At 56.2% G+C, this 19,568-nt stretch overlaps 7 protein-coding genes across 7 annotated transcripts; 4 read left to right on the top strand and 3 right to left on the bottom strand.

Moving 5' to 3' along the window:
- Positions 1 to 1,565: 1,565 nt before the first annotated feature.
- On the bottom strand, positions 1,566 to 3,295 carry SPSK_07348 (uncharacterized protein; the record flags this gene model as incomplete). The annotated part of the gene is made up of 4 exons (XM_016734012.1): positions 1,566 to 1,816; positions 1,887 to 2,792; positions 2,852 to 3,089; positions 3,155 to 3,295. The coding sequence occupies 4 exons, from the start codon at positions 3,293 to 3,295 to the stop codon at positions 1,566 to 1,568; spliced, it is 1,536 nt and encodes a 511-aa protein (XP_016590836.1).
- Positions 3,296 to 6,541: 3,246 nt separating this feature from the next.
- Positions 6,542 to 8,432, bottom strand: SPSK_07263 (uncharacterized protein; the record flags this gene model as incomplete). The annotated part of the gene is made up of 2 exons (XM_016733927.1): positions 6,542 to 7,905; positions 8,090 to 8,432. 2 exons carry the CDS (start codon positions 8,430 to 8,432, stop codon positions 6,542 to 6,544), a joined length of 1,707 nt encoding a protein of 568 aa, XP_016590835.1.
- A 1,382-nt stretch (positions 8,433 to 9,814) lies between these two features.
- Positions 9,815 to 11,249, top strand: SPSK_07504 (uncharacterized protein; the record flags this gene model as incomplete). Its single annotated transcript, XM_016734166.1, has 3 exons — positions 9,815 to 9,850; positions 9,919 to 10,608; positions 10,680 to 11,249. 3 exons carry the CDS (start codon positions 9,815 to 9,817, stop codon positions 11,247 to 11,249), a joined length of 1,296 nt encoding a protein of 431 aa, XP_016590834.1.
- A 556-nt stretch (positions 11,250 to 11,805) lies between these two features.
- Positions 11,806 to 12,249, top strand: SPSK_08085 (uncharacterized protein; the record flags this gene model as incomplete). The annotated part of the gene is made up of 2 exons (XM_016734730.1): positions 11,806 to 11,890; positions 12,023 to 12,249. 2 exons carry the CDS (start codon positions 11,806 to 11,808, stop codon positions 12,247 to 12,249), a joined length of 312 nt encoding a protein of 103 aa, XP_016590833.1.
- A 567-nt stretch (positions 12,250 to 12,816) lies between these two features.
- On the top strand, positions 12,817 to 15,429 carry SPSK_07046 (uncharacterized protein; the record flags this gene model as incomplete). Its single annotated transcript, XM_016733716.1, has 1 exon — positions 12,817 to 15,429. One exon carries the CDS (start codon positions 12,817 to 12,819, stop codon positions 15,427 to 15,429), a length of 2,613 nt encoding a protein of 870 aa, XP_016590832.1.
- Positions 15,430 to 16,663: 1,234 nt separating this feature from the next.
- SPSK_08024 (copper transporter family protein) lies at positions 16,664 to 17,235 on the top strand (the record flags this gene model as incomplete). The annotated part of the gene is made up of 2 exons (XM_016734675.1): positions 16,664 to 17,052; positions 17,124 to 17,235. 2 exons carry the CDS (start codon positions 16,664 to 16,666, stop codon positions 17,233 to 17,235), a joined length of 501 nt encoding a protein of 166 aa, XP_016590831.1.
- Positions 17,236 to 17,413: 178 nt separating this feature from the next.
- On the bottom strand, positions 17,414 to 19,142 carry SPSK_07350 (uncharacterized protein; the record flags this gene model as incomplete). Its single annotated transcript, XM_016734014.1, has 2 exons — positions 17,414 to 18,757; positions 18,822 to 19,142. The coding sequence occupies 2 exons, from the start codon at positions 19,140 to 19,142 to the stop codon at positions 17,414 to 17,416; spliced, it is 1,665 nt and encodes a 554-aa protein (XP_016590830.1).
- Positions 19,143 to 19,568: the final 426 nt, after the last annotated feature.

The raw sequence follows: 19,568 nt of genomic DNA, 5'->3' as shown, positions 1-19,568 counted from the left end.
TTACCGGCCACGAGGCCACGAGAAGTGGTCGCCATGTGCCTTGATGGCAAATTCATGCGTTCACGCTCGTCCCCACCGTACACGTTGCTTCTCCACGTCCTTCTGTACCATTTCGAACATTCTTCTCATATTCTGGGGTAGTCATTGGCCGTCTTGGCCCATCGTGCTTTGATTGGCAGCAACGCATAAGCAGCCCAAACCCGTGCCGTGCGATCGCGACGATGATCGACGTCTAGCGACGCGTGGAGAGCATGAGTCCAACAGGTGTCCGACGCACGACGTATGGGGGCATCCTAGGCCCCTTTTACCAGGAATTTTGCAACATCTGCCACAGAGTGGCTTATTTTTGAAGACGTTGCATTGGTCTTCTTTACGCAGAAACGGAATGAATCCCTTACGCCGTACGTTTAGGGAGATCGTTGTGAGCTGAGTCTGTAGTCGCCAAGAGGAAGGAACCTATCGGAGCTCCTTCCACGTGCCTCGTCCCCTTCACTTCATTGTGGCTGACGAAACACGGGAAGGGACGTCGGACGAAACGGGTCGTTTATTCGTCCCTTCCCTCTCGATCGTTTTTCGTCGATTTTGTCAGCCTCTTTCCTATTTTGCCGACAGAGTCGAAATTGCCGTATTCGGACATTTTGGGGTGTAGTTTGGGACTCTAGCACACACCGCTGATTGTTGTAGTGAGGCTCTTTGCTACCATCAACAGGCCACTCGCCTTTAGCATATGGTAGTCAAATGTTGCTGCAGTTTTCGGCATCGTACCCTTTTTTTACTCGTCGGTAACGTCGATTAGCATTCAACACTTGCCGTCATTGTTTGAATTTATTTCATGATTTACTTCGTTTCCCTTGTCACTTTTGCGGCCTTCTTATTTTGCATGTCGACATGAACATCGTAGACACCATGCAGGGAACCAGACAACATGCAGAATCGACTGTGCCCGACCTGCTTAGCAGCATACTCTCGAGAGCTGCCAAGGACATACACAGCTACCTCGGCAAGACTGCCTCAGCATAGCTATTCATGACTATCCGGCACCGACGTCGGTCGTGTCTAGACTGCCCACTACATTGAACTGTTTCATCTGTGAATTGTATGTCCCTCGATAGTATGTCGTTATTGGATGGGCCGCATAGAAAGATGGGACGATTTATGCCTCGCTCAAATCTCCGGGCCGAGTCTCGGCTATTTGGTTATCGTCCTGCATGGGCACGTCGTATCACTAGAGACGGTTGGCGGTGTTGGGAGGGCTACTAAATGAAAGAAGACGACTAGAACGCAGGAAGTCAAGATGATACGAGGGAACGGAAACGTCATGACATGATGCAATAGTCGCATTTGGAGATAGAGAAATTAAAAAGAGCTGTTTATGAAAATTCGTACTGTAAAAGTACGGGGACACATTAGGGGGCAGAAGCAGCCCGGATATCTGGGACAGAGTGGATTGGAGAAAATGACTACAGAGAAGAGAAACGAGCGACTCAGACAAAACGCACTAGACAAGAGACAAAATATGCAACAAAGACGAGTGGCGTCGTGCCAGTTTATAGTCCCAAGTACGTTTACACAGCCGAAGTCTCCTTTACACGTTCGACATCGACGCGCTCGGCTTCGGAGACAACGGGGCCGGTGTGGGACTTGGACTCGGCGACGCCGAGGATGTTGGCGCCCTTGTCGACGTGGTTGGCACCGCCGAACAGGACATCGATCTCCTCGAGCGGGACCTGCTTGGTCTCGGGGATGAGGAAGTAGACGTAGGCGGCGAGGATGAAGTTGATGGCCATGAAGAGGAACAGGCACTTGAGGCCGGAGTCTGAGGACGGAGATTAGCGGCTGCACAGCAGCGCTGGGAACGGACGGAAGACGAATGGGGAAATACATACTAGTCAGGAAGATGGGGAAGAACTGTTGGAAGATGGTGTTGGCGACGTTCTGCATCTGCGAGCACATGCCGACAGCCTGGGCGCGCACGTTCATGGAGAAGATCTCGGAGGTCCAGATCCACGTGGTCGCACCCCAGGTGGGCTTGTAGAAGAAGATGAAGAGGAACAGCAAAAACACAATGGAGATGCCGACGGGCTGCGTTTTGGCGCCGTTGACTGTGGGCGTCGTCAGGCCGACAACAGAGACGACCATCATCGAGACGCCCATGCCGACAGCGCCCACCATAAGCAGCCAGCGGCGCCCAAAGCGGTCGGCGGTCCAAGTGGCGTTGAGGGTGAAGAGGATGCCGAAGGTGGCGTTGAGGGCGTTGATGAGGTTGATGGTTGCGGTGCTGGTCCAGACCTTCTTGTAAATGGCGGTGCTGTACGAGTTGAGCGTGCCCTGCCCCGTCAGCTGCTGGCCAATGTTGAGGCCAAAGGCGAGCAGCAGACGCTTGCGGACCGAGGGATCCTTGAAGAGGGCCGCGTAGCCGTGGGAAATGGCCTCGCGCTCGTACTCAATGGCCTCACGGATGACCAGGATCTCGTCCTCGACCTCCTGCTCCGTGTCGCGGATGCGGTGCAGGGACTTGCGGGCGCCCTCAATGTTCCCGTGGCGCTGGATGTGCCAGCGCGGTGACTCGGGCTGGAACGGCAGCAGGACGATGATGATCGTGGGGACGAGCAGCTGGAAGATGACAACGATCTTCCAGTCCCACTCGCCGAGCTTTGCGCGGTGCAACGACGCGGCGTAGTTGATCCAGTAGGCAATAAAGGAGCCGACGGAATAAAAGAGCTGCCAGAAGGCCATGATGATGCCGCGGATTTCGGCCGGCGCCATCTCCCCAATGTAGACGGGGCCGGCAGCTAAACGTGTTAGGGACAAAGACAGCGGGTATACATCCATCAGATGGAGCAAAACATACTCAGAGCCATGCCCTGGCCAAGGCCAATCAGCACGCGACCGCCGATGAAGCAGCCCAGATTGTGGTACGGCGCAAACGTCTGCATGAAGGTGGCGACGATGGTGATGAAGCAGCCGACGCCCATGCCAACGCGACGACCAAAGTAGTCAGCAACAGGGCCACCGAAGAAGAAACCAGAGACGATGGCGCCGATCGTATAGGCCGTGTTGATGAGGCCGATCAGGTACGAGTCTTTTTTCTGCACATTGTTAGGAAATTGCAACGACGCCGGATAGACAATGGCATGCCCGACAGAGAACTTACCGGATCTAGGTCGAACCACGCCAGCCAGTTGTCGGAGCCCTGGACAGAGTTGAAGACGGACGCATCATAGCCGTACAGGACCATGCATCCTGCCGCCACCATGGAAATATACCAATTGTACGCGCGCTTGGAGGAAACCATTTTGGAGTGGTTGTTCAGGCCGGAGCCAGACGGAATATAGTCGGACGGTATGTGATGGTCGGGTTCGCGACGCGGGAAGAGCGGCCGACAAAGTGGCGTCTACTCTGAACGACACAAAATGCCCAGAGAAGACGGCAGGTTCAAGTACAACGACGAGAAGCAACAAACCAACAGATCGTTACCGCGTGGATGAGGTATACAAACAGAATAGGGAAAATAAAAAATAACAAAGAAAAATAGAAAAAAAAAAGTAGATGAGGCATTGACGCCGTCTTTATGAACACAAAATCCACTTTCGCGCTGCGCCGTGAGCTTGCCCATGTCCTCCTACGTATGCTTCCCTCGCCAAGTTCCCCATCCTGTCTTCCCCATACCCCCATGCCTTCGAATCTCCACATCCGCATGTCCGTATGTCGATGGAAAAACTACACCCAGCGAAACCGTCGCTTCGTAGCAAAGCGATACCAAGGTCGGTAGACCACCCCCAGCTGGCGTGGATGCAACGCCGCCGTAGTTGGTCACGGACGGAAGCTGTATCTTTCTGCTGACTTTTAGACTTTTTGGCTGTTTGGCTATCATTTGGCTTTACGTAGTACGCCCAAGGAACGACTTCTCCACTTGAACCTGCCTCTCTTTCACCGATCTAGCTCCCCTCAAGGACGGACATTCTCTGGACGAAGTAGTCTTTCTTTTGCCCCCTTTTTCTTGTATTTTGCGGACGACGCTGTAGTATTTCCAGAGCTATCTCCCTGTTCCACTCTGTCTTGGCCAACTGCGCTGGTGTACAGTTGTATTGGTGGAGCAGAACTAGCATGCCGAAGCCACTAAATCGTGGAGAAGACAGGCTACAAAGATAGGGGGGAGGCCAGAATCACGACTACAGATTATTGTCTCTTTGGGTATCTCTTTCGTGACGCTTTCTCGGTCTTTCGTAGTACCTCTTTCCCGAAGCACAACTGTGCCGCCCAATCGGCAGTGTGAAGCGTGATGTTTCTTTGGAGATGATCTGGATTGGTCACGATGGACTGTGACCAGTGTCCAGATACGCAATCAACATTGGACACAACTGTTGGATCCAAATGCATTGATTTCTAATAAAACAATTGCTACAAATTTACAAGCTTCTGTGTTTTACACAACAGATCCGCTCCGGAGAGATGGTTTTGGGGCTTTTCCTTTCCTTTCCCAAGCATTGTCGCGAGGCATCTACAGTATCAACAGCAAATATGGGGAACGTGGAGGATCTCGAGAAATTCAAAAGGGGACGGCCGTGACAGATTGAAGGATTTAGGGGAGCCGTTTTGCCAATATTATTAGGTTTGCTTGGTGTCAGTCCGAGCTTCAATCTGGATCTCCTCTTTTTGTGGGAGTTGACATCAATTGGAAATCCCACCAATGATAATTTTACCGACTGGTCTTGTGGCTTGGTGGTCAAGGGTCCAGTGTCAAAAGAAAAACAGAGTTACTGTGAGTGGCATGTGCTGCTGAGAGCTAGTGCATTTGGGCGGTTGCGGAGGCCCCCGTCGCTTTCCTGGGGAAAGCGTAAGATAGAGTATGGTGTAATTACTCTGTTCCTAGTAGTGTCAACAAAAGAAACTTCAGACTCTGTTCGTCACATATGGCGGGGATGTAAGCAGCAGCCACCCTACGACGTCTGGCAAGCAACAGAGACGAACACTAAGGCGAGGTTAGACATCGTGCTGCGTGCTTCCACGGCCTAGCCGGTCATCAAGCCGGCGCAAAACAAAGTCAGCTGCGGGAGTGCACGACGATGGAGATGTGTGGAGACGCGGGGAGAACATGGGTGTGCTGTGGGTGTGATGTTGGGTTGGCCTTCCAGCCGTCGTCACCTTCTTGGAAGTAGACATGTGCAATTCTTAAATCGTACAGCGCGCTGGATTGGATTAGCTTGGTTGCAGAGTGTAAACGTAGCGAATTCCTTTGGACACGCACTATTGTAATGAAAACAGTGCACAGCTATTCCAACGACGTTTCGTTATTTCGATCATTCATAACAAACTTTGAACAAATCCAACACGGCTTTCAGCCTTGTGGTGTGTCTGCCAATCGATTCCAGCCCTGTGCAAATTAAACATGTTTCCTCACGGATCCGGCCGTCAACAGCCAATTTAATGCGGCACGGGAGAGGCACAGAAGGAGCTATTATCACGGACCGAGTCAAGTGGGAACAACACCACAAACGCCACGGCAACTGCAGGTAGTCGGCTTTACCATCCGAACCTTTAAATATCACACGATGTGCTGTTGACATTCTCATAACATCTGATAAGGTCAAGGAACTGCCAATAACACTTTCCACTCTCACTCCATGGGGTCGGTCAGGTCCCTGACACAGTACAACGTGTCGCGGAGACCAATTTAGTCTTCCACCAGATGGGTTTTCCCAGACAGAGACTCCCTAATCCCAAACTGGGCCACCTCTGGCGCTGTCGTCCCCTCCACACTTTCTTTTGGTTTTACCCCAATTCCAATTCCTTTTCTTCTCATAGAGGCCGTTGTCTACGGCGGTAATGTAATCAGCGCCCCCTGTGCTGTTGGATTTTCCAGCAATGAGAGGGCTCACCACGATGTCCGTTTCCACGAATGAGCGTTGGTCATGTGGACTGCTGTTTCTTTTGTATTGGAAGAAGAGCCATATGCATCCCGTTTCAGTCATCACGTTGCCTTTCATGTGCTTGTAATGACTTTTTTATTTCTTTCCCAATTCTGTTTCTCGCTTCGGGCACACTTTATCCTGATTCTGTCCGCTCTTGTGTGTCTTTTTATTTCTCCATTGGAGTTCAAGAACACATTCTGTTTCCATCCCTGGAATCTTACAGATCGGTTGAGTACACAGCGACCGCGCATAAAATTGTTCCGTTCACTGTATGAAGAGGACGACGAGGCGGCGAATAGCACTGTTCCCCGTGCTTGGTACTGGATCTGGATAATCATGTTATTGGTGCCGAGTGCTGGTCTCCCCCCCATAGCTTGCCGTAAAGGCATTCGCTGGTATTTGAATTGTGATTTCGTCTATACGGCTGCTACACGCACTCTCCTTGTTTTCTGCTTCTTCAGCGTCCCGTCGACAGAAAGAATGCTCGCCCGCTGCTCGCTGCTCGTAACTGCACTCCACGACACCCCGCCAATGCACGAGACTGCGGCCTTCATACGACTAGTTCGCGGTCGCCACGCGCTTGTGTGAGGTTCACGGCCATATTGGGGTTCGACGTGGATGATGTTGTATTATGTAGCAACCCGCCGTTGGCTGCAAAGGTCTACTGACACTCCGGTTGTTCCACTGTACACCTCGATTCTTTCGATGTGTGCAGATGATGTCCATGACTTTTGAATAAGTAAAGGATCCGGAGGTGTTTGGTGCGGGCCGATGGGTATCTCGCCGTAGCCGCCGTGGTTTTGTGTGTGGTCTTCTGTCTCGTACGATAACGTTACCAGACGTGTGCTGAAGTTCAAGGAGAGGCCACGACCGTTTTTGTGTCCAAAAGTGACAATGTCCGGCGAGGACACGTCCACAATCTCGGAAAATGTGGCCGTGTTTGGTGGTGAGCAATATTGCATCACGCGAGGGTTGGGTGCCAGTTCAAACAGGAGATGCTTGTCGTCGACATAAAAGTCGTCAACAGCACCGGTCATATAGGTGCACCACAACGGTGACGATGTCATGATGACATACGCGGCCGCCTGGCCGATTTGCGGGCCGTGGGAACAGGCTCCGTAGACAACAACTAGCTTTGACTGGTACGGCCAAGTGAGTGCCCGGAGGACGTCGGCACAGCCGTCTGAGACGCACGTCAGAGTCATCGGCCGGTGTAGGTGGTGATCCATGCCGGTCTGTGACATAGGATGAAGAAAGTTGATTGCCTGGGAAGCAAGAGGCAGCAACGAAGTGTCATCGAAGTGACCGTCGGCATGGGCCAGAAGTTGCGAGAAAAGGGTGCGCCAGAGCAGTGTTATTTCCCAGTCCAGCGACCATGCCTTTGTGGTGTCAGTCGACAAGGCGTGAAATGCATCAAAGGAGATCGGGGCGTCTCCGTGAATACCGCCAACTAAAAGAAGACTGCGTGCTACAGCTTCGTAATACTTGGAACCGCTGGCATTGGCGAAGCCCATCCCGTTTTGACTGCCAAGGCGTTCACACCAGACGTCTGGCTTGCGAACGCGTAAGATGGCACAGAGTAGACGGGCGATCTCGTCGTGCGGAATGACAAAGTTACAAGACCGTGTGGCGGATGCGTTCCAGCCCAATGCTTTCTGCACGTCGAGACGAATTTGCGACAGCAGAGGGCCAACGACAGGCATGTCCACCGGCAGCAGGGTGGCCACAATCTCGGCGACGTTTTCCAGTTCATCCGGTGGCAACCAGACGTCGTCGGTGATTCCGCCGTTTGCATCTTGGGTGTTCGTGGTGGATGTCGTTTGTATTGCGAGACTGGCAAACCTGCGCCAGACACCGTTTCTGGTCGTGCCGTATACAGACAGCTGTTCTAGGTTGCGGCCCACGCTCTGGTGTGCGTCTGTGGCCAAGAGGGAAACGGCTTGGGTCCAGTCAGCCAGATCGAGTAGCGGGTCGTCTGCCCCTGGCTGAACGTCTGTGAACGGGTATCGTGCATTGTAACAGAGACAACGCCACAGGATGTCTGCCGCGTTGGTATGTGGCCCCATAGTCTGTCCGACAAACGCAGAGAATTCGTGTTTGCCCCATACTTGATAGTGAGTTGACCTGGACTGTAGACCTGGGCTGTACTTATTATGGAGAGGTTCGACATGACTTACCACGCCGTCCCGTTGATGGATCGGTCACGGCAAACCTCATAAAGCCGCGGTACAGAGCGCCCGCTCTTCTTGACGCGTCTCGCAGAGCCGTAATCAGAGCATCGTTGCCGTAATCTGCAACGAGTTCCGATCGAAGCTGCCGTTGCAGACCGTCTTTGGTCAGCCTCGCGTAGTAGAGGTCCACTTTATACTGGATATGGCGTCGCCAGTGCCGCACGCTGAATGGAGCGAGAAGCGCGTCAAACATGGCTTTGGGACGGCCGAGTGTGGCCCAGATGCCGCTGAGCAGCATGAGCGCGACCAGGCAGAGGCTGCGCAAAAGGTTCGTTGCCGCTGTAGTCATTTGTGGACATCTGAAGCAATATGACACGCTTGTTAACGCGTCGAGGTAGATGCATTGGCGCCGTGTGTCACGAGAAGGTTAAAAACAGGCTGTCAGATGCTCTCTGGTCATATAGTGGGTCACGGGTTCCCGTAAGCAGAATTGTACAGAGCATTTGCAATATCGCACAACAGCATTATATTGCAGGAGGCTCCTTTACTATGAAGATTATATCGTCAATGATTGAGTTGTAGCTGTGTCTTTTCTTCGACGCATTGTAATGCACTACCCCCCTCAAAAAAAAGAAAAAACGTACAGCAGCGGGTATTCGCTGGTCGTCACCGACCCAACTACTAATCCGCCGATTAAAGGTTTGACTAGGGGAGAGCGGACGGGATCCCGTATTTTCCTTTATCTATGGCCGTACGTGGCAGATATGAGGCTGGTAAGGCTTTTGTAGTTTGTGGTGATGTTCTACGCCACCACCGTCGCAGGTGTGCAGTTCCAGGTACGTCTTATAACACCACGAGTATTAAGATTACCTGTTGCAGTTACTGGTTAGCAAACGAGAGGGCTCATTTGCGCATAATATTGATAATACTAAGTAATTATTTTATTATTGGTGCCTTACGGTTATTGCCTCTGTTAAATACGACACAAATTCTGGGTGAGCATCAGCATATATCATGTCTATGTCTCCTACTCAAGGACCAGGTCGGCAGCATTGCCGTTCCGAACCGAGCATCCGCAGAACTTCAATACTACGCTGCATGACATTTCTGAGACTCTGCGAGCTATTATTGCGTACCGATGGATTGCACCTTAATGTGTTTTGTGTCGTGGCTATGCCGTGACGGAACGGCCACATCTAGAACACCGCGGCTCATACGCGCCGATGGAAGCTAAGTCCGGGGAGGACTGCACACTGACTTTGACAAATCTGGACAGCGAAATAAGCCGTTCAACATGCAGGTCATAATTAGACTGATGAAGAAGGTATCCAACAGACGTTGGCATCTCATTCATATTCATTCAACTGTCGCATGTCGCCCTGCGCAAATCAGAAGATCCGACGACAACCCGGCAGCAAGGACCTTGTGTCAACGGCTTCTTGATCGGACTCATGTCGACGTTGGCGTGCGGGGAAATATGGAGAAATATGGGAAAATGCTGGAGAACCTCTGCCGCGCGAGATCGTGGCGCACTAGAGCAAGCACAGTGACGGATGCATAGATGTTGACTGATTAGAACGAGGGGACGTCTAGATCCCGCTCCGTCGCTTGCTCTTCCTGGTTCTTCCCTTTTCCTGCTTCGCTTCGCTGGACAATCATTTATAACGTTTTTTTAGATAGACACAATAAACACGGGAAGACGAGAACATTTCCAGCCCTAATATAATCAACATGGCCGATTCCGTGGCAGGCCGACCATTCAAAAAGGTAAACATCTGATGGGCATACCACCATCATCATCTGTTCGCTGACCATGATCCCACCACAACACCCAGGTCCTCATTGTCGGCGCCGGTCCTTCGGGCCTTCTCCTCGCCGTACTGCTGTCCCAACACGGCATCCCCGTCCACATCGTCGAGGCGTCCCACGAGCTCGACCAGCAGCCGCGCGCGGCACACTACGGCCCGCCGGCGATTCCGGAGCTGGCGCGCGCCGGCATCATGGACATTCTTGAGCAGAACGGCGGCATGCGCCTCAACTCCATGTACTGGCGCCGGTTTACCGACCACAAGCAAATTGCGGGCTTCGACGGCAGCGTGCTCCGGGATGCGGGCGACGCGGCGACGACGGTGACGACGGACCTGCGCACGGCGTGTCTGCCGATGCAGGACCTGGACGCGCTGCTGCTGGACATGTTTGTGAGCAAGTACCGGGGGCAGGTCAGCTGGCGGCACCGCGTGACCAAGGTCGACCAAGACGCAGCATCGGCGTGGGCCGAGGTGGAGGTGCTGGCCGGCGACCTCGACCCGGCCAAGGCCACGGTGGCCGAGACGGTGCGCATCGCGGCCGACTACGTCGTGGGCTGCGACGGCGCCAACAGCATTGTGCGCAAGAGCCTCTTTGGCAGCGAGTACCCGGGCACAACGTGGGACGCCCAGATCATTGCGACGAACACGTACTACGATTTTGCCGGCAAGTTTGGCTTTGACGACGCCAACTTTATCATCCACCCGGAGCACTTTTTTGTAGGTCCTCCCTCTCCCCGCGTCCCCCTTCCCTTTTGTAATACCCCGGCCCGCTCACCGCCCGCCGCCAGATGGCCGCCAAAATCACCGCCGACGGCCTGTACCGTGTCACGTACGGCGAGACCCCCGGCCTCACGCGCGAGCAGTACCTGGAGCGCCAGGCCTGGAAGTTTGCAGCCATGCTGCCGGGCCACCCGGCGCCCCACGAGTACAAGACGATCAATTTCGCCCCTTACAAGATGCACCAGCGCTGCGCGCCCAGGTTCCGCGTCGGCCGCGTGCTGCTGGCCGCCGACGCCGCGCACCTCTGCAACCCCTGGGGCGGGCTCGGGATCACGGGCGGCTTTGTCGACGTCGGCGGCCTCACCGACTGCTTGGTCGGCATCTGGGACGGGCGCGCCGACGAGTCGATTTTGGACGTCTACAGCGAGAAGCGCATCGAGAAGTGGAAGACCATCATCGACCCCATCTCGTCGGAGAACTTTCGGCGCGTGTCCGACGCCGATCCGGCCACGCGTTTCGAACGGGACGAGTTTATGCAGATCCTCGCCAAGGCGGACGGCGACGCGGAGGCGACCAAGGCGATTCTCAAAGGCGCCCTGGACGTGCGGTACGACTTTACGCAGCACTACACAAAGTGATACGTGCGTGGAGGTGGAAAGGATGTGACGATATAGTGGTGATACCGTGGCAGTTTGCTATGTAGTCTTGCCTGAATTGGAACCTCTGTTCGCCTAATATCCCTCCATCCGTAAAGCCTATGACACGCCGCGCACAGCAACAGTCACAACGACACAACATTTACCACATCTTGAACGAGTTGTAGGGCCCCTTGTTGAAGCAGCGGCCATTCGTCGACAGCGGGTCTTCAATGCCGTTGCAGTTCGACCCGTAGTAAACTAAATCGCATGTCAGCATGTCTCCACTTTCGTCTTTGTCCATTCATTCCGCGGGGACACATACCGCGCGGGTTTAGCATGCCTCCCGTGGCCCAGAAGAAGGCACCGGTCTTGCCGTCCAGGTTGTAGCAGCGGCCCGAGACGGGTGCGGCATGAAACAGGATGTTGCGGTCGTTGTTGCTAGACGTGTTAGAAGAGAAGGGGTCGATGATGCATTCTGTTTCATGTGAAGTCCATCCGCTTCCAAACGTACCAGTCATCCATAGTCGCATACTGGTTCAGCTTGGGCTTGGCGGCCATGGCCGAGGGAAGCAGGGCAGCAGCCGCAAGAACAAGAACGGAAGACTTCATGTTGGTGGATGTGGGGGAATTGGTGAATTGTGGTAAGTCGGTTTGTGAGAAAGGAGCTGTGTTGGAGGCTGTATGATTGTGAGTTGTGCATTGACGAGCTTCTTCTTTGACAAACAGGGACGAAGCGTAGATATTTATATCAATTTTGTTCTACTTTGTCCTAGATGGCCTGGTCGTGATATTCTACATAGGACCATCCTCCATCGCACATCAGCAGCTGGGCTGCAGCACCGGCGCAGCCATGTGGAACCAAGTCAGCAGCCACGTCTCCAGTGATACGAAAGATACACGCCTGGACCTCACGACACGATGGGAGACGTTCCATTTCTTGACGCCTTTCCTGCATCGTAACATTGCGGAACCAGCATCCTGTGGTGAGCGGCAGCTGTGAGCAGTGTACGGGTGGCGATGCAAAGCAGATGTGAGATAAACATGACCCCGTTCCTTTCAACGGCATGCCGATGCTTTGATGTCAATTCGGCTCGCCGTTCGAATGGTTTTGATATAAATAAACATCGAGTCATACTCAGCCTTGTTTGGTGCAAATCGTCTGTCCCCGGTTTTGCGTAAAGGTCCACGAAGTGCAAACGGGACGGACTGTTTATCCATTTATCCAGGAGACGGTCCCGTTCGTCAATGATGTTTGCAGAAAGTGTATCCAATTTAATAGAGGACCGGATCTAGCCATTACAAAGGATGGGGCTGAATGGCACTGCCTTGCAAAAGATCGGTCAGCTTGTCTGTGTAGAACGTGGGGAATGTAGTACATTTTTTATAGTACCAGGTCACTTGTGATCACCCCGAATCATATCAAGCCGCGTATGGTGGCGACGGACGGCTCCATATTCATGGAAACGCCTCATGGGGCCAGATCCTGGAGGCTGACGCTGCAATATATTGTATTGGAAAAGGACTCTGGTTCACGAAAAGAACGACGTATTTCAATTTGCGTATCGACATGGGTATCTCTGCTAGTACTGCTCCTCCAGCCGTATCACCACTTGAAGCTCTCCTCGATGCTGTCGACGTGGAAGCCGTCGCGGACCGCTTGGACCACGGCGCGGTTGGCCACGTCGGCCATGGCGCCTGGACCACAGACCACGACCGTCGTGACGCGACCGACTTCGAGCGACGACCGGACAACGGCCGCCACGTCCATCCGACCTGGCGTGGCGGCGAGCTTGCCGGCGCCAGCTACCGGGCTCGTGCACCAGAAGCGATACTCCAGCCCCACGACGTGGGCGGCCGGGACGAGGAAGCGCTCCTGGACGTGGCCGAGGAGGGCGGCTTCGTGGGCCGACCAGGCGAGGATGAAGCGTGTGGCGCGCGGCATGATCGTGGAGGTGTGTCCCGACTCGCCGACTTCACTTTCGCCGCCGACAGCGCGACCCTGGGCCGTCGACACGTACTCTTGCAGGATGCCCAAGGCATGGGTGATGCCGATGCCGCCCACGACGCAGAGGACGGTGTCGGCTGCCTTGAGCGGCTGCAGCGTGGCGCGGTGTCCGGCATAGGGTCCTTCGGTGTAGAGCGGCAAGTCAATGGCGCGTCCGAGGCCGGTGGCCGCGTGGTCACGCAGCCAGGCGGTCATGCCGTCCTGGGTGCGGATCAGAAACTCGACCGAAGGACGGGCGGTGGTGGCGCTCTGTCCTTGGTCGTGGTGATGGTTGTGGTGGTGAGGAAGGGACTGCACTTGGACAGATGCCTCCTTTTCGTCTGGCGTGGTGGCCACTTGCGATGTCAGGTCGGCCTTGTCGGGGACCTCGGTGATTTCATCGACGCCGGCGCCGTCGGAGGACGACGATCCGCGCGTCGGGTCACCAGCCGCACCAGAGGCTGCATCCGCCCGACGCTGGCCGTGGTCGCGGCGCAGCGACGGCGACTGTCCCGGTGGGCGCGTGTCGCTGTCGTTCCAGGCCGCCACGCTGAACGGATGGCTCTCCCAGCCTTTGCCCCAGCCGAGGCTCGGAAAATAGAGGAACGCGTGCTGGCCGGGGCCGTAGTGCCAAGTCCGCGGGTAGACGGTGACGTGCACAAGGTTGGCCGATCCCGGCACGGCCTCGACCGTGGCCTGCTGCTGGTGCTGGTGCTGCGCCGGGCGGAGTCGGCCCATGTAGAGGCGGCTGTAGTACAAGATGCGACCGACACGCACGGCGCGGTCAAAGGCCCAAAAGGCAAACGTAATGTACAGCCAGGTCTGGTAGCCGTAGATGTAGCCAAAGTGCGGCACCAGGTGGTACCAGCAGCCGACGAGCACGAGGATGGCGAGCGCGATGTGCACGACCAAGAAGATCTCGTACCAGCGCGTGCGCAGCGGCAGGATGGCCAGGCCCGCCGCCAGGCAAAACGCAATGGTGCCGACGATGCCCCACCAGTAGAAGGGCATGGCGACCTCGGCGGCGTAGGCGGCGGCGCCCGCATAACCGGGTGTATAGTACGCATAGGTGTAGACAATGGAGTGCACGACGGCCTGGACGGCGGCGACGCGCGCGGCCCAGCGGTGCAGCGCCAGAAACGTGGACTGGCTCCAGCCGGTGAGCGCCAGCAGCAGGTTGTTGCGGCCGGCAAACAGCACGGCCATGCTCAGGTTGACGAGGCTCAGCGTGCCGGTGCGGTTGCCGACAAACTCGCACAGGTTGAACTGCGGCGAGTGCCAGAAGATGTTGGGCGCAAAGGTCGAGAAGGAGACGCAGCACAGGACAATGTTGAGCACGAGATAGACGCCGATGAACAGGCTGAGCGCGCGGCTCGGCACATAGCCAAAGCCGCCGAACGATGGCTCGTGGTGGCGGGAGACGCGGCCCAAGAGCGCCGGGAGGCCGACGTGCTGCTGGAGCGCGGACCAGACGCGGGAGACCTGCAGCCGGCGCTCAAAGGCCGGGAGCGCGCCGCGCAGCTGGGCAAACAGCCCGCAGGCCACGATGATGCCAATCGTCGTCAAGTACACGACCATTCTGACGGTGTCAGCATATCATTAGGAGAATCCGGTTCTATAGCACACCTTGGGTCGTCCTTACGCGTATTTTGTGTGGTAGTACTCCGACTCGGCAAAGTTGCCCTCGCTGCCGTACGTCGAGGCGTACAGATCGGCGTTGACGAGGCTCGTCGCGTTGAGCCACACGGCCGCGGCATCGAGCTCGGCCGTCGGTGCCGTCGCCGGCAGGCTGTCTTGGTACGAGGGCCCCGCGGCGTCGCCGCCCAGCGCATGCGCCACAAAACACGCCGCCTGCTTGTCCGCGTCCGTGTAACCGTGCGCGTCGCAGTTGGCCTGGATACAGTACGCCATCGTCTGCAGCCACGGCGTGTTGCTCGCGCGGCACGCGTCGCTCGTCGTGCCCATCAGCATGCCGCCCATGTCGTCGCCGCCCATGTCCATGCCGTCGCCGCCCATGTCGCCGGCGCTGAATGTCGTGCAGTTGAGGTAGAGGGCCGACAGCGAGTCGGCGCATGCCTGGCAGCACAGGTCCTGCCAGAACGAGATGCCATAGCCGATGATGCCGGTGCCGGTCTGGGCCGACACGACGGAGACCGAGACAAGCGAGAGCAGCGGCACAATGGCAAGCAGCCGTGACAATGCGATGCGTGCCATGATGGGTGTTGTGTCCCGCGAAGAGGACGGAGCCGCAGGGCTGAAGGGCTGTGTTGATCGTTTGTCCGACTGTGGGACGCGCGTGGCGAAGACCTGTCAAGATGTCAACTGTGAAACGTTGACGAAAAGACAATGTCTTGTCTTCATAAGTGCAAAGTAGAAAATAGCAAAGTATTCATATGTCACGCATGAGTTGATGCGGCGGATCTATGTCGGTATCCAGTGAGCGCGTTTGCGCTGAAAATACGACGAAAATTGGAATGAAAGAAACACAACCTTGCCGCATCTCGTCCACGGAGGAAGTGAACGCAGTATGTAATTCATACGACGCTCGACCGATCCTTCTGTGGCCGATGCAACTCTCCAGAACGCTTGAGACATATTGAGCAAGTTTCGTGGGCAACTTGTGCAGGGAGGAAAAGCACCCACGTACCCGGTTTTTGAGGGCCGGCGAGGACAATGTCAGCTTCACAATTCACTCCGCGGCCGCTCAGGGTCTGAGCATGTTTCGGCTGCCTTACCAAAAAGGGCAACGAGCAGCGGGAGACGGACCACGGACGGGAACGCTGTCACTGTGACTGCTTTTAGAACCAATTTTTTGATGCTTTAGCTCTCCGAAACATGGGTTTGGACGGATCCCGCGTCGATGCGAGTCAGAATGAGCAGGTTTTGATTGGCGTCGATTCCTTCCGACCCACAAGGCTCTGTTGACATCTGCACATGGATGGAGTAAAATGGAGAACACTTGTTGGAGCATGGGCTATGGCCACTGTAATGCCCACAGAGCCGTGAGCCCTGCCAAAATGGCCAAAGGTCGCATGGCCAGCTCTGACGGACGTCCTTGAGAGGATCAATGTGAGGCAGTATTTGCGTGGCAGGGCGACGACTCTTTCTTGCTCTTCTCTTTCGTCTGGTCTTGTTAATCTTCTCTAACTTTCTCAGCTGTGTTTTCGTCTCTGTTGTGCATCCTTATGCCATCCATCGGCTGCGACGTGATCCGATCTCATCACCGCCATCAAACATCCAAAGAAACGTGCTCAGCGTCGCGGCAACTAGAACGTATACAGAACGTGCTCACCCTCACGCCGACATCTACTACAAAATAAGCGCCCGAGACAGTTTCCACGCGACATCGAGTCCATTTTGATATCATCCGTCTACAGTCTAGTCTGTCCTACCCCAAAACACCACCACAACACCACAACCCACACGCACAATGACTTCCACAACGACCATGGCCATGGCCTCCGCCACGCCGACGGCCATGCCCATGTCCATGTCTGGCTCGTCCTCGGACCTCATGGGCATGTCCATGATGAGCATGACCTTCTTCTACTCCCTCGTGACGCCGCTCTACTCGACCGCCTGGACGCCCGCGACCACGGGCCAATACGCCGGCACCTGCATCTTCCTCATCGTGCTCACCGTCATCTACCGCGCCCTCGTGGCCTTCCGCGCGGCCATCTTCGCCCGCACGCATCTTCCGGGGCACGCGTCCGCCGTGGACGTCGAAAAGGAAAAGGCGTCGCTGCGGCGGTTCAATGCCGGGCGCGAGCTGGTGCGCGGCGTCGTTGAAGCCATTACCGGCGGCATCAGCTATCTACTGTATGGAGTTCCCGCCCCTCTTGCAGACTTCTTGCCGACTGGCACGTGCACACAGTCACTAACAACAGTAGGATGATCGCCGTCATGACAATGAACGTGGGCTACTTTGCCTCGGTGATCGCGGGCTTGTTCCTTGGCGGCTTTCTCGTCGGCCGGTTCGACGACGCCCCAGCACATTGTTGAGAGAGGACTATCCATGCTGCTGTTGCCCAATTGTTTGCCTTGCGTCAGCGATTACTGAAATGCCGTGTACTTCTTTTTTTCGATTATCTATATGCTTTCTATATACGCCGGATGTGACTATATACATTATACGATGTGGACTTTCGACCTGCTGGTTGACCGTCTGTATGACATGTTTTTATACTTTTTTGGTGTCTGTCAACACTGCTGCTGTCCGAGTAACGTCCGCTTCGGACACAACACCCGCCTCGCCGCCTGGCTCCGCCACTTTTGTTGCATCCTTGCGGATGGACCAGCCGCCGCGCCAACCGACCCACCCCGTCTCGCGCGGACCGCGGGCCACACAGACCAGGATGGCAACGGACAGCAGGCCGATACTCAGTCCGCCGCTGTAGCGCCAGCCGCCCATGGCGTACAGTCGGTTGCCGGCCGACGTGCCCGTCAGCTGGCCCACAAACGACGCAATCATGTAGGCGGCGTTGACGCGGTTCTGTGACGTGGGCGCGAGCCCGTAGATGGACGCGCGCAGGGCAATGTTGGAGGCCTGGTTGCCAAAGTCGATGAGGACGGCCTGCAGGACGGGGCCGGCGATGCAAAACGGGCCGATGCCGACGCCGATGCCCACGCCAACGAGCTCCAGACTGGTGCCGAGCAGCACGGCCGCGACGGCCACGATGCGCTCAATGACAAAGCGGCCGTACAGCGGGCCCAGGCAAATGACCACGATGCCAATGAGGCCAAAGAGACCAATGGCCACGGACGGGTACGCGTAGGGCGGCGAGGCGAGCAGAAACGACAGCGTGGTCCAGTAGCTCGTGAACACGGCGCTGTGGCAGAACACGACGAGGCACGCTTGCAGCAGCGCCGGGTGCCGGACCACGAGCACGGCCATGCCGCCGTACAGCACCGTGCCGTAACGCAGCGCCCGGCGCACTGCCCGGCCCACGCCGGTGCCGTCCCTGCCATCCATGCCGTTCTCGTTCGCTGCGCCTCGCCGCGCGTTCTTGGTCGGGTAGTCGGGCATCCAGACCAAGAGCGAGGCGAACACGGCCGCCTGCGCGCCGAAGCTGAACCAGTACACGTTGCGCCACGACGTGTAGTTGGCCACCACGCCAGCCAGCAGCCGCGCCACCATCATGCCCAGCGACAGGCCCGACACCACAATGGCCACCGCGGTGGCCCGCCGGTGGGGCGGCGCCAGGTCGCCCACGAGCGGCAGCATCAGCTGCGGCGTGACCGTCGTAAAGCCGCAGAGGCAGGACAGCGCCGCAAACGCCGCAAACGAGTGCGTCACGCACAGCCCGATCCACGCGAGCGCGGTGACCGCGACCAGGCACAGAATGTACGGCCGGCGCGGCAGGACATCGGCCAGCGGGCACAGGAGGACGATGCCGCCCGCGTAGCCGGCCTGCATAAGCGTGGCGATGCTGGAGGCGTGCTCAAACGACACCTGGAAGGTGTCGGCCATCTGGTACAAAATCGGCTGGTTGTAGTAGAGGTTGCCGACCGTCGCCGTGGTTGCCTGCAACTGTCAGTGTGGACGGACGCGACCTTGTCTGCACGCACGTTTTGGGAGGTACACGCACAAACGAAAACAAAAAATTCAATCCAAGTGTAAATTCAGGCGGGTTTTCGGGGTCGTAACGGCACGAGCGTGGCGTCCACGAGAGGATGTGCCCGATGCGGCCCAGAAGAGTGCCTCTCGATGGTTCATGTGGAGGCACGTCGGCGGTCTCGTGTGCGTCGGCCACCGTTATGGCGTCCACGTCGCTTGATGGGACGACCTCTGCATCCCGATCGGTTGCTGACAGGTCTTCCAACCCGACTTCGTTCTTGGTGTTGGCCGGCCTTGGGCTCCCGCTGGAACGTCGGCCGCTGTCGGTGGTCGACCCTGTGTCGCTCGTCATAATGATTCTGGGCGATTAGTCGGCACTGGAGAGAGAACGCGGAAAGCCTGACAGCGAGACGATCAAGTTGTCTTGCTCGTCCTTCCCGTCCCCTCGGCCTCCAATTCGGGTACCAGTCTCGTCAGTTGCGGGTGTCGCTCGTGGAAAAGAGCGTCGTATGGCCGATTCGGAATGGGACAATTTCCGTCCCTGAAAGTCTAGGGGACTGCATCAAGTGATAGAGACTCAAGTCTCCACTCTGCTCCATAACGGCACCAGCGCTCGCGAGAGCTTGACTCTTTAGCGGCCTGTTCGGGTTATTCTCGCGCAATAGTACCTCCTTCGCTCATCGCCGCTCCCGCCTTCCAGTCCTCAATGCCGGCCTCATGTTGCAGCCGCTTGCTAGCAGAGTTGGATGGTTATAAGGCGGATATATGACGCCCGTAA

Source organism: Sporothrix schenckii (assembly GCF_000961545.1).
Source record: "Sporothrix schenckii 1099-18 chromosome Unknown Cont41, whole genome shotgun sequence".
NCBI classification, from domain to species: domain Eukaryota; kingdom Fungi; phylum Ascomycota; class Sordariomycetes; order Ophiostomatales; family Ophiostomataceae; genus Sporothrix; species Sporothrix schenckii.
Note: the sequence above shows the minus strand (reverse complement) of the source record. Positions and strands in the feature narration are given on the sequence as shown.